General features: G+C 42.7%; 1 protein-coding gene across 1 annotated transcript; it reads right to left on the bottom strand.

Moving 5' to 3' along the window:
- Window positions 1-8,744: 8,744 nt before the first annotated feature.
- Window positions 8,745-12,479, bottom strand: emilin3a (elastin microfibril interfacer 3a). Its single transcript, XM_017409435.2, has 4 exons — window positions 12,037-12,479; window positions 11,770-11,889; window positions 11,166-11,677; window positions 8,745-10,997 (listed from the first exon to the last, which is right to left on the bottom strand). Exons 1-4 carry the CDS (start codon window positions 12,168-12,170, stop codon window positions 9,055-9,057), a joined length of 2,709 nt encoding a protein of 902 aa, XP_017264924.1. The 5' UTR covers window positions 12,171-12,479; the 3' UTR covers window positions 8,745-9,054.
- Window positions 12,480-12,752: the final 273 nt, after the last annotated feature.

Raw genomic sequence — 12,752 nt, 5'->3', positions numbered from 1 at the left:
ATTTGTCTCCTTTGCTTCCCTGCCCTGACCCCAGAGACTTTACCCAGGAAAATATTTAGATCACCTACAGTATTTACTGTTTGCAGCTGTTGTCAACATGATGTGTAATCTACTGCACGGGTTTGTTTCCCTGCTGCACGGCATCAATACTGTGACATTTGTGATGGCACTGAAAATAGGACTGCCACTCAAAGCCATTAAATGCCTGTAGTCAGCGGGGATGAGCAGCCATTTAAAGGCTGACAGTCAAGCTCTACAGTAAGTGACCAAATGCGAGAGCAGCAACGTCACAGAGCCTGCAGGATTTTCAGCAGCTGGAAGCTAATCTCAGTCTCTGACTTGTGTTTAAGTCCGTCCTTTAAACAGCCTGCATTTTTAGCCCTCCTGTGTTACATATTATTGTTGCCAGATGGGTATTATTTTACCTTTGTGGCCAAAATAATGCTAGCAACAAATCAATGATATCATTGTAATGCTGAGGCATGTTCACAGCCGGCCCTCGGTGTTTGCTCCTCAGACATGTTTAAAAGTTATGCTTTAAAAGATAAAATGTCACGTGGCATCTTGTAAGCTGGACTCGATCAGTCTGAACAACACTGAAATTGACAAATGCTGTCAAATTTGTTTGTACCCTTTTGTTAATGAAAGCAAAACCACAAAGGTCACTGAAATAACTTGAAACCTTAAATCAACCAAAGAAAATCAGTCATTGCATGTGAATTTAGATTCACCAGAATTAAAAAAAAAATAAAACAAAGTAATAAATTTAGCCTTGACAAAAAGGATGATACCTCTAGTGAAGGCTGAAACTAATTGTCCACAGGGACGTGTTAAACTAAGGGCTGTCCTGTAATCAGCATCACAGGTGACAGAGAAGGACACCAAATCACAAAAAAGTGAGGCTGGAATTTACCAAAATGCAAAAGAAAAAATTGGAAGCCACAAGTTTTCTGGAATAATGTCCTTTGGACAGATGAGACAGAACTTGAGCTTTTTGGCCACAACTCCCCTCAGCTCACAAACCCTAAAATGAAACAAAGAACACAGAACCTGCAGAGAAACATGGAGGAGGCTCGGTTCTGTTCTGGGCCTTGAATCTACAATGAAACCTCAAGACTATCAAGGCATTCTGGGATGAAATGTGCTGCTCAGAGTCAGAAAACTGTCACAAGTCATGGGTTCAACATGATAACAGCCCAAAACACACAAAAATGGCTAAGAACCAAACACTGGACTATACAGAGGTGGCCTTCTGAGACCTGATCAAAATCCTGTGGAACATCTGTGGAAGGAGCTGAAACATCTGGAGAAGGAACCCTTCAAACCTGAAACAGCTGGAGCTGTTTGTTCAGGAGGATTGGGCCAAAATACCTGTGGACAGGTGCAGAAATCTCTGAGAAAGTCACAGAAATCTCTTGACTGCCTCAAAAAGTTGTGTAACAAAATATTAAATTAAGAGCACCATCCTTTTTGTCAAGGCCGGTTTCATTAGTTTCTTTTTTTTTTATTCCGGTAAACCAAAATTCAAAAGCAACGACTGATTTTCATTTGTCAATCTTTAGTAAAAAATAATTTTCCTATTACTTTTGTCATTTTAAAGTAATTTCAGTGATCTTTGTGGAGCTTTTTTCTTTGATCACTGAACCATCATAGTTTAAGCAGTTACGAAACTAAACTACTTGAAGGGTGAAAAATTGAACTTTCAATTATGTACTTTCAATCTCTTTTCAAATGTTAGGAATATTTTTTTTGCGTTCATCAAAAATAAAATATCTCGCTCAATTTTCATCCAAAACTAGTAATTTTGTGGTGTTTTGGCCTAAAGAAATGACGGACACGTTCAAGAACATAGCTGCTGAACAAGTCTACAGCCCACAGTCGTTTGTCACTTCTTTACATCATTAGTCACTTGTTAGGCTTGAGTTTACGTGCGGTGTGAAACATTTAAAAGCAAACCACTGCAGCAGCATATATGTCACTGCGTGGTGTGCCCCCTGCCCCCAGGACCCGCAGAGACCTCTGAGAGATTTGAAGTCAGCTGGATTCACCCAGGCTGCCTCCTCAGCTGGGAGTGACAAGTGACGAGCAAATGTCATAACAGCATAATATTTAAACAAAGCATTAACTCATGATGGAGCCGTTGGATGTCCCTCCTAACGTCGCCAAGCATTCTGTCACATAGTGATCGCACGATGCGCCCGACACAACGTGTTGAAGATGGAGACCTTGATTTACTTTGAATCAGTTCTCACCTGGATTTAGATTCAGGCTGATTTCTGTCATGTAGGACACAAAAACCAGCAGTAGCTGTCAAACCTTGAGTCATGTTTGACACGTGTTAACAATATTCAACAAGTGTACAATGCTGACTTAAAGCTCAGATTAAGGTTTAAAAAGAATGTGTAGCTTCAGATTGTGGCACAGCTCTGTAAAAGATCAATCTGCAAATAATGGTGGTTTTTACTGTTTTATGTCTTTACTTATGGGGCTGCAACAGTCACAAAAACAAAGGAAAAAGGATTTTCTGCTTCACCTAATATTACAAATGTAGATTATTACATAAGAACAGTGTGACCATGCAAAATGAAGAATTCAGTTGCATGTAATGTTGCTCTCTTCAGTCCTCAGGTGAACGCCGAAGGTGACTCACTTTAGTAAATGAAGTCGTATCCCTCACAAAGCATACTTCGCCACCATAAACATTATTACTTCACGTTTTGATCTTCTGCCGGGAAGCTCAAACAAAAGGACCTCAAGTATGTTTGTGCAGGAAACAACAACCGGCAGTTCATTCGTGCAGGAAAACCTCTTTGAAAAAACGTACAACCAGCTGCCTGAGATGAAGTCGACGGGCTGTTGGGTAAATGCTCATCATTGTTACGACTTCCACTCGGACCAAGAGGTAAAAAGGAGCAGTCGTTTGCTACAGAGAGCTACAATCAGAGGATCTCGTCTCTAATCCTGCCCGGGATCCCAAAAGTCTGCTGCGAGGTCTCTGCCTTCATTTAATCATCTGGCAGAGCAATCCCTTCCTTGAAACAGCGTGTGACTGAATGCCCTTCAGAGAGTAGTATTTTAACATAACCAGGGAACATTGTGGTCACAAGAAACAACCAGAACCTTCTGCAAAAAAAACACTGAGTTACATCAGCCTCTATGAAACTATATCCTGACAATTACGGTTTGAAACAATCTGAAAAATATTAGGAAAAATTAAACAAATGCGTTATCATTAGTGATGCCCTTTATTGTAACTATCTAAAGTGAATGTGCGGCTCTGAAGACTGAGACCCCGCGACTGTGCTGCTTACCTTCCAGGGAGGAATGTCTGGTCCTCAATTAAACTCATGGAGGCCAGGTGGAGAGCAGGAGACAGACAGGAGAGGAGCTCGGCCAGCCTCTAAGAGAGAAACAGAGAGCAGATGAAGACAGAGGGAGAACAGGAGATGGTGGGGAGGGGGGGCACTGGACTTGTTTGTGGCTCACACTGGAGAGTCCGTTCAAGGTATCCTCATCTCAAGAAATGATGCATGCAGACAGCCAGGTAGAGCGAGCCCTCGCTCCGTCATCCAGCCTGCGAGAGAGTCTTCATCCTTGTGGGCACGCACCGAGCCGCACGGATGTGCAACGAGGAGCAGACAGTGATGGCAGGCCAGAGAGGGAGGGAGAGGGGGAGAGAGGGAGGGAGAGGGGATCAACATCATACTGAGTGTTACTGATGACTCAAAGTACCACTCCCCACCCCAACTCCTCCTTCCCTCTTTAGTTCCAGTACTTTTTCTGGAATGCTTATTCCCTCCACTTTGATTTTTTTTTCATGCCTAAAGCAATGGTTCATATGGTTTGAAGTGGAGTTTTGTGGACCGGTGATGAACAGTTAATATCTTACCTGTTGGAGATGGCTCTCTGGAGGACCTCAGTTTGGAGAAATAGAGTTTAAATATCGCCTTCTGCCACGAAAGGTCGAAGCTCATCGAACTCTCAGACGGTAATCATAGGACGTTCATCTACAACTGATTCACTTTTGGAGTCAACCTGACTGAAGATGGCCGCCATAGCTACATGACCTTAGCCAACACAGAAACGGATATCAGTTTTACAGATGTTAGGCGAAAATTTGGTGTGGCAATGGTTAAAATATCCCTAACTCAGACTCTGAGCTCAGCAGGGATCTTTGTTCAATACTTGGCATGCAGGATGGTGGGTGAAATGCATTTCTTTAAAAAATTCTAGTTTAATTCTGACTCGACTAATGAGCTAATGGCTAGTCCGAGTGGTGCCAGCACCAAAGTGGATTGCAGCTCCTTCACAACACCTCTGATGTGGCGCCTGTAATAAATACGAGAATTACAGAAAGCTGTTTTGTCCCGTAACTCCCCTAGCTTTCTCTCCTGTCACAGCAGCGCCCTCTAGTGACAAGTAATGAGAGCAGCAGAACATAAATGCGTTCACTGCGGAAACAACAAACTCTGTCCTCAAAAATGTCACAGTGGTTTAATGCAAACACTAGTTTCATGACGAGTAGAGAGTCGTAGCCATCAAAACGCTTTGCTTTAATTATTGATTCAGTCAAGTGATTTTTGACAATAATAATTGGTAAAAAAAACTAAATTGGTTTTAGCAGCAGGTTTTTACTGGAAAGAGAAAATAAAATGGCTTTTTAAAGTAAATTTAAATGAGTGATTTTAAATCAAATTTAATTTTAATGAATCCCACAGAAATCCTACAAAATGAAATGTTTTAGTCAGTGAGAAAAGGTTAGTTTACGTTTCTCAACAAGCTCCAGTTGTTGGAAGAAATGCCTGTTTGAGCCTCAGGGAGCGTTAGTGTGTGTGTGTGTGTGTGTGTGTGTGTGTGGGTGCGGAGGGGGTGGGGGCAGAGACAGAGAGAGAATTCATGATCTGCATATTCTTAGAAAGTGCTCCAAAGTGTGTGAGAACGGGATAAGTTGAGCTTTACGTGATCACTGAGATGTAAAACGCTCTATAACGAAGCTTTTCTTTTCCAGGCGAAGCTGCTCTGATAGTTCAGGTTATTGATCAGTGTTGCTAATGTGCAGCTGACATCTGACTGGTAATTAGCAGCAGACATTTTATTTTCTCTGTGGCGAGTCCAAGGGTACGAAATAAGTGTGACCGTGCCTTGGGAAATAAAATGATATACAGTTTGTGGTCAAACAGTAAAGCCAGACCTGGGAGGCGGGTGTGGAGCAAACACCTGAAGCTCGGTGTCGTCCTGCTTCATCACACCTGTCTGCACTTTGCAAAGAGCAGCACAGGAGATGTTGACTCCCTCGCTGAGCTGTAAAGATGTCATATCAGTACCTCCGACACAAGACACGTGTGGAGAGGTATATAAAAGTGTGATTCAATGTCAGTCAGGTAGTTGTTTCCCAATTATTTATTTCTTGTTAACATATATCATTTATTTCCGTGGAGTCTTTTTTTACATAAACAAATCAAAATACATGTCACCATTACAGACTTTCTTCATCTCACTGCAGTCATAGTTTGAAAATTATTCATTTGCCACAAGAGAGACAAAGCAGAAAATAAAGTTCTAAAACTGATTTTTTAAAACATTTTTGTATATTTTCTTTAGATATCACAAGAGTAAAGATTATTTTTGCCATGAGTTCACTTCCTAATTATCTAACTTTCTCTCACTGTGAGCCAAATTGCTGTAAAGATACTTAACTTGTGCATCAATACACACATATAAATAATATTGTTGGGTATACTTGTTTAAATGGTCATGATATTTTAGAACATTGTTTTACTAGTACAAGTCTCTACCCATTTCTTCATAAAGGACAGAAGCTCCAGTGCAGTTTTAGATTTTAATGCTCCTCAGAAAATGTAAAATCCTGGAGCTTATTGCAAAAAAACCCCTCCAAGTCCTTCGTTTAACTTAACTCTCTCCTGGGCTTCTGTGTGAGAGCCAACTGTAATCCACTCTGTCTGCCTTCTGGTCAGCACTGTAATCAGTACTTTAACCTCCAGCTTCTGCGGAGGACATTTTATGGGATGATTCACATTTTCGAAAGCTGCTGCCCTCTGTTTGCTCAAATATCCCTTGTCCTTTGTCTTTGTGCCAGCTTTGCCGTTTGTGATTTGGCCAGTGACAGTCTGGGAGTTGTGCAGGGAGGGTAACTCATTCACGAGTGAGCAGTGAAGAGAGCGAGAGGAGACAAATTCACCAGAGCCCCGTCTGCCCTTTCTGCCCAAATGTCCTGCTGGAAACAAACAAGATTAATGGGTTGCTGTCTGGGTTTGTGTTAGTGTGAACTTAATGGAGACATTGGAGGAATGCACAAAAGAAAAGCCAGTGACAGATAAGTCAGGGATTTGTTTAAATACCGTGCAACTCCTTTGGCAGCAGGAAAAGGATTGAATATTATCACATTTAAATTTATTCATTTATTGTCTTTTATTGTATCTATGTTTAAAGGAGATGAAACAGATAGCTAACAACTTCTGATGTGTGGATCTGTGGAAAGTTCTTACTAAAATCATACCTGTTGTAGATAATATGTCTTTAACTAGCTTTAGTTTGAAGAAATGAAGTTTAAATCTCACAGGACCAACAAGCCAACAGCTAAGACCAAAGTGAATTGCTGCTTTCTTAAAACAACTTTGATTTCTACATTTTTGACGTGACTCAATTCAGTTCAGTTAATTTATACAGTTCCCATTTACAGCCAAAGTTGTTTCAGGGCACTATACAAGAAAAATAACAAATTCACTCATGTCAGATCTATAACCAGTTACAGTCAATTCAATCCATTTATGATGCAAAACAATTACATTCATTGTGAAATACCAATTTGGAGAAAAGTTGTCTATCGAAGGAAGTCAGTAGATTGTATTGAATCTTTCCTTTGGCTCAATCCTCCAATCTCTCTGTAAATTGTGTTGAGTCCAGTAATTGGCTCCCAAATAGCATTTTTCTTTAGAAGCCAGTGAGGCCCGAACCTTCAAAGGCAGCACCTAATGTATATTCATACAGTCTGGGGTTAAAGTGTTTAACCATCATTATATTTCGTATAGACTTTGCCCTTTAAGGCTATCTCTGGTGGTTTAAAGGTGAAGCATGTTGTAGTCTACACCACAATCACACAGACATCTGTTTACACTACTCAGAAAATGATCCAAATTCAGCCTTCACATCACCAAATCTGTGCGCCTGAGCAGCGTGTTGGCGACAGTAAAGAGGAATGACTCTCTTTTAACAGGATGAAACCTTAAGTAGAAACAGCCTCAGGACGGGAGGCCATCTGCCTCAACAGGCTGGGGGTCGAGAGAACAAACAGGTGTAGTTCCTATTGGAAGAAAAAGAAGACCTTGTTCATGGCAGCAATAATTACAAACATGGAGAGTAGGGAGAGTAAAGACAGCAGCAGAGTGAGAAAATGTGATGTTTGTCCTCCAGCAGTCTGAGCCTATAGAAGCAGAGCTAAGGGATACCTCAGGAAACCCAAACCAGCCATAACTATAGGATTTATTAAAAAGGAAAGTCTTAAGTCTGGTCTTAAAGGTAGACAGGGTGTCAGCCTCACAGACAGAAACTGGAAGCTGGTTCCATGGTTATTTTGACAGAAATATTTTTCTGCCTGAATTACTTCATCCAGGGGGCACAAGAAGTGCTATAGCTAGCTGCTGCTGCTATCCTTTGTGCCTTCAAATAGCCATAGGATTCTATGTAAATGACGGTGTAATGGAAAACTGATGGTGGTGTAAAGCTTTATAAAATGGTGTTTTTATAAAAGTAATCTGTTTTGGAAGTGGATCTGCTCAAACTAGCCGTTAGTTCGCTCATTTGATCAGAATTAAACTGCATTTCTTCAGACAGAGGTCATTCAAAGAGCTATCTAAAGTGGGTCAGAAATTAATTGTTTGTAAACTTTCCACAAAACCCCACTTCAAGCTATCTGAACTATTGATTAAAGTGTGAACAACCTATCTTTCCTCACACTACCTTTTTATGGCTCTCCATCATTGCCAAGGTGGATATTTACATCTGAAGGAGCTCCCATCCAACATGAATGTGGTGTATTCGTCTTGTGTTTGTCCTCCTTTCCATCCCGACTGGCATTTCATTGGTTATTATTCACGCCGTGTCTCTGGATGAAGTGTTGTCACACTGCAGTGGACTCATCCCTCTCATAGGTGTCATTTTAATGGTTCACGTCAGACTTCGGACAAGATTATTAGGAAGGTCACCTTTAACTGTGCTGAGGTGTTCAACAGGAACTGTGTTCAGAAAACTCCAAATTTGTCACCTAAAGACAGACAACGAAATGTTGGCTGCTGCACTCAGAGTGCTGTTCTTTTTTCTCTCTCTATCACCTTCACAATGATACAAATTTGTAATTTTCTGCTGGCAAGCAGCAGTCGTCCTTGCTGACTTAATTTTGGGAAAGGAGACTATGATTTACACTCAGCATATTTCAGCCCTCCCCACACTGAAGACAACTGTATTAACACATCTCTACTGCCCTCTTGTGGTTTATCACAAGAGGGCTGTTTATAGACGGGAACTGGTGATGTATTCAGGTTTGAAACATCCCTTGACTGACACACATTTTGACAAGTTGCTGAGAAACCTGTTTATTGATTTCCAGTACAGAAACCTCTCTCAAAAATCACACCGACCACAGCTGAAAATTCAAAGATTTTATTTCTAAGTACAGTTTGAGACCAATGCTCAAAATTTGAAGTCATAAAAAATCAATATATCTTGCATATTTCTAGTCTAGACATAAAAAAATCTATATAAAAACTTTGATAAATGTTATAAGCCTCTCATAGTCACACAGATGCACTTGTTCATGTCTCACTCAGTCACTCTAAATACTGGTTGTTTATTATAGCACCTTTGTGGTTCAGTTCCAAGGTTGTGTTCTGATTGCAGTCACAGCTAGCTGCCTTTTTTATTTTTACTGCATATCAGTGCAGGAGAAAAACCTTTGGATTTTACGTTTCAAATAGTAAGATTTGTGGTGGGATCCCACTACAGCTGCACAATATTTAAAATTCTTTCCTACAAACTGAACTAATTGAAAGTGAATGTGTCGCCTCGTGTCGCTGCCGGCTGCATCTCTAAACTCTGTGCTGGCTCTGCCTTCGAGCTGCAGTTTCTTAGTTCTCCTTTTAGCTCAGACAGCTGCTGAGCGTGGTTGGAGAGAGTCCCGTTGACTTGCAGGAGAAGGTTGTTTGATTGTTTCTCCAGCTCCTCCCTGATTCTCTCCAGGTCTTCTGCCAAGTAAGTCAAGCCCTTACACTGATCTTCCACACTTGAAACACGCCCGCCGACCTCAGTCACCTCTTTTTTGACCACCATGGCCGTACTCCGGCATCCTCTGACCTCCTCAGCTAGCCGCCTCTTCATCTCCTGCAGCTCACCTTTAAGCCGAGTCAGTTTGCGCTCACCTGCGCCGAGCATGGAGGCCTGATGTCCAACCAGCTGGACCACGCCTTTTATTTGCTGGGCCAGACGGACCTCTCTGTCATGCCAGGAGCTGTTCGCTTCTCCCACCTGATGGGCCACTGTTCCCATGGAGTCCTGCAGGTTTTTCAGGGTGTGGTTGACTGAGTGAACGCTGAACTTGAGGACCGTTAGCTCCGCCTGGAGGTGAGAATTTCCCTTTGCTTGCACCTGCTTCTCCCTGAGGGTCAGGTTCTTCAGGATGTTCTGCAGTGTAACGTTGAGACGATTCAAACGGTCACTCTGCACTTCCAGTGCCTCCTTCACATTCGGCTCCAGTATTTGGGTCTCACTTGGCCCGGCAGAGTCCCCCTGAGTGTCACAGTCTTGTGCTGAAGAGCAGGAAGAGGAGCAGAGAATCTCAAGGCTGCTGAGGTGTTTTTGCACTTTGTTCATGTCCAGCTCAAGTCTTCCTCGGAGGGACTCCAGCTCTGTTTCTAGTGCTGGAACGGCATGGCCTTCCAGCAGGGTGGGGGCAGTGGCATTACAAAGCTCCTCCAAAGTTGACAGTAAATGGTTCTCTAGGGATTTCAGCTTACCCTCCATTCTGGCCTCCAAGCCCTGCCCTCCCACAATGCTGTCTAAAATACCTTTTCTCCTTTCAGACTTATCGCTTTTAATCTTCCCGGTCAGGTTGAGCTTGGATTCGACGTATTTAAGACGCCCCTCCAGCATTCCCTCTATGTGGTCCTTGTGACCACCAAGCTCCACTCGCAGGTGTCCCTGGGATTGGTTGAGGCTCGCCATTGATGTTTCCAGCTGCTGAACTCTTTCTACCAGTCCACCGATTCTGCCACAGCACTCCTCTGTGGCTGGTAAACCATGGATCAGTGCCTGGAGGGTTCCTAGCTCGCTTCTTAGCTTTGTCGTACTTTCTTCCAGAGCGCCTCTCATGTGCTCTTGCTGCTGCTGCTGCTCCTTCTGACATTGATGGAGCTCGTCTCCAGCTTTCTCTTTGCATTGTTCCTCTGCGCTCTTCACGTGTTTCTCAAACCCGTCCAGAATTTCTACCCTGATTGCACTCAGTTTGGCGTCCATCAGATTCTCCACAGCTCCCCCTGTATCGGCAGAGGAGTCTGACACCACTCCTGCTCCATTCGAAATCTTCATCAGTACTCCATCATGTCCCATCACTGTTGCTTTGAGCTCCTGCAGCTCTGCTGTCTTGGCTCGCAGCTCCGTCCTGAGCTCCTCCACCCTTCCATTTAGTTCTGTGAGGCCTGAAAACACGTGGCTTCCATCTAAACCCTCCATGTCAGGGTCTCCTCCGGGAATTTCCACAAACCCTACAGGGGATGGGTTTGATGCTGCAGCTGGAGCAGTAACAGGACCAGGAGCAGGAGAGAGCAGAGCTGACAGCATCCTGGTGGCATCCTCTCTCAGCGAGGCTTGTAGGCTGTCCTCCAGTCCTGCCACAGTTCCCCGCAGGGTCTCCAGACCCTGACTTAGACGGCGCATGTCTTCTTCCATTCGAAATATCCTCTCTTGTGTTTCACTGTCAAGAAGTTGGCCTGATGATAGAAAAGAAAGCTTTTAAATTTGAGATAAAATAGATATAAAACTGCAGTTCCTACTAAAATCAAAGTTAGAAGTTAATATGTTATAAATTAGATGTTGAAAGTTCATTGTTAATTTAATTTAATGGGTTTTGCCCACTTAAAAAAAGGTGTTAGAGCTACCTGTGTTCTGCCCCTCTGACCGTTCTTCTGCAGAAGATGGAGCAGGGATTTCCTCTGGGATCATTTCCTCAGGTGCCTGGTTATGCTCATGTTCATGTTCTTGGTTGATAACTGTGAGATGTGGATCTTGGTGCTCTGGCACTGGCTCGGGTTCAGATGGATAAGCATCAAACGAGGTATCAGGGTATGTAGAGAACCTTGATGGCCCAAAGTGAGGCACTGGGTAGGAGTTAAAACTGTTGGGAGGTCCCTGTGGTTGACTCCAAGGGTTGGCTTTCACAAGAGAATTAACAGGTGGACCCTTAAACATTGGCCCTTTGTGCCGTGGTTCTCTAAACTGTGGACCTTTCATTGGTGGACCACTGAATGGTGGCATGATTCTCATAGGATGCTGGTAAATTGGATGTTGCTCCATACAGTCATAGCCAGAATACCCAGGACAACAACGCCACTCCAGCTCTGTGACCATTTTATGATCCACCTTGTAAGTTGGCTTGTACAGTAATCGATACCTGAGGGGAACATCCAGTTATTAGCCACATCCTGAATGCCTGACTGAGGTATATTGTATTCTTATTTTTAATGAGAGATGTTGTCCACTTACAAAAGAGTTGGACATTTTTTGCCCCAGGAACACTTGTTGTACTCAGCTTTTACATACGGCGCCGCCCCGTCCTGCACGGTGAAGGACACCATCTTTTCTGTGACGTAGGCACAGTGGTTCCTTAAGAAGAGTAGACATAAAATATGACAAATGAGAGATAAAGTTGTCTGCTTACAATGAATATTCAATGTTTTGTTTTTGGTTTTTAAAATGATATATATGCATTTTATCTAAAGCAGAATAATGTAGTGGAGGACTAATACTTACTGGTGTCTGCTGGTGGGTTTCCTTTGCTCTGGTTGTGAATGGAGTCCAGTTTTATACTGATGAACCTGGAACGAGTTGTAGTACTTGGCTTCAACCAATGACAGAAACAAAGTCAGAGCAATTACCAAATCCATCCTTGGATATTCACGTGTAATTAAAAAAAAAGTTAAAATAGTCTTCAGTTTTAAAAAATAAATTGTTGCTGTTTCACAGTCGAAAGTATTCCTTCAGAGCAAGTAATACCCGAGATATTTCACTGCATTTCTATCAAATATTAAATTTAAGTGAGTTTTTAAAAAACTATAAATTTAGAAAAACTACAAAGCATGCATCTGAAGAAAAAAAAGAGTTCAGTCTCTGCTGTGTCGGGCAGTGCTATAAGCAGATTGCCATCCTGTGAATATTGAACCTGAGGCTGGGAGAGGTGGACTCTGTTTAAGAGACTAGAGTCCACTGTGAGTTTAAAGGTCCTCAAAATCCACTAATAGGGTTCCACTGGCACCATCTGCATATCTCCTCCCACCCAGTCTCCTCAAAGTAACACCAGAGTGACACTGGAGGGGGGGGGGGGGGGACCCTGACGTTGAGGTACTGTCAAACCTTGTGGTGTTTTGTGGTTTTTGGCTTAATAGAAAACATCATTTTTATTAGACATATAGTCTGAAGGCTCCCTCTACCAATCAGGGCCTTGACTGAAGTCATGTTACATATTTTTC

Source organism: Kryptolebias marmoratus, linkage group LG8 (genome assembly GCF_001649575.2).
Source record: "Kryptolebias marmoratus isolate JLee-2015 linkage group LG8, ASM164957v2, whole genome shotgun sequence".
Lineage (NCBI taxonomy): Eukaryota > Metazoa > Chordata > Actinopteri > Cyprinodontiformes > Rivulidae > Kryptolebias > Kryptolebias marmoratus.
The sequence above is the reverse complement of the archived record's forward strand: the minus strand, read 5'-3'. Positions and strand labels throughout refer to the sequence as shown.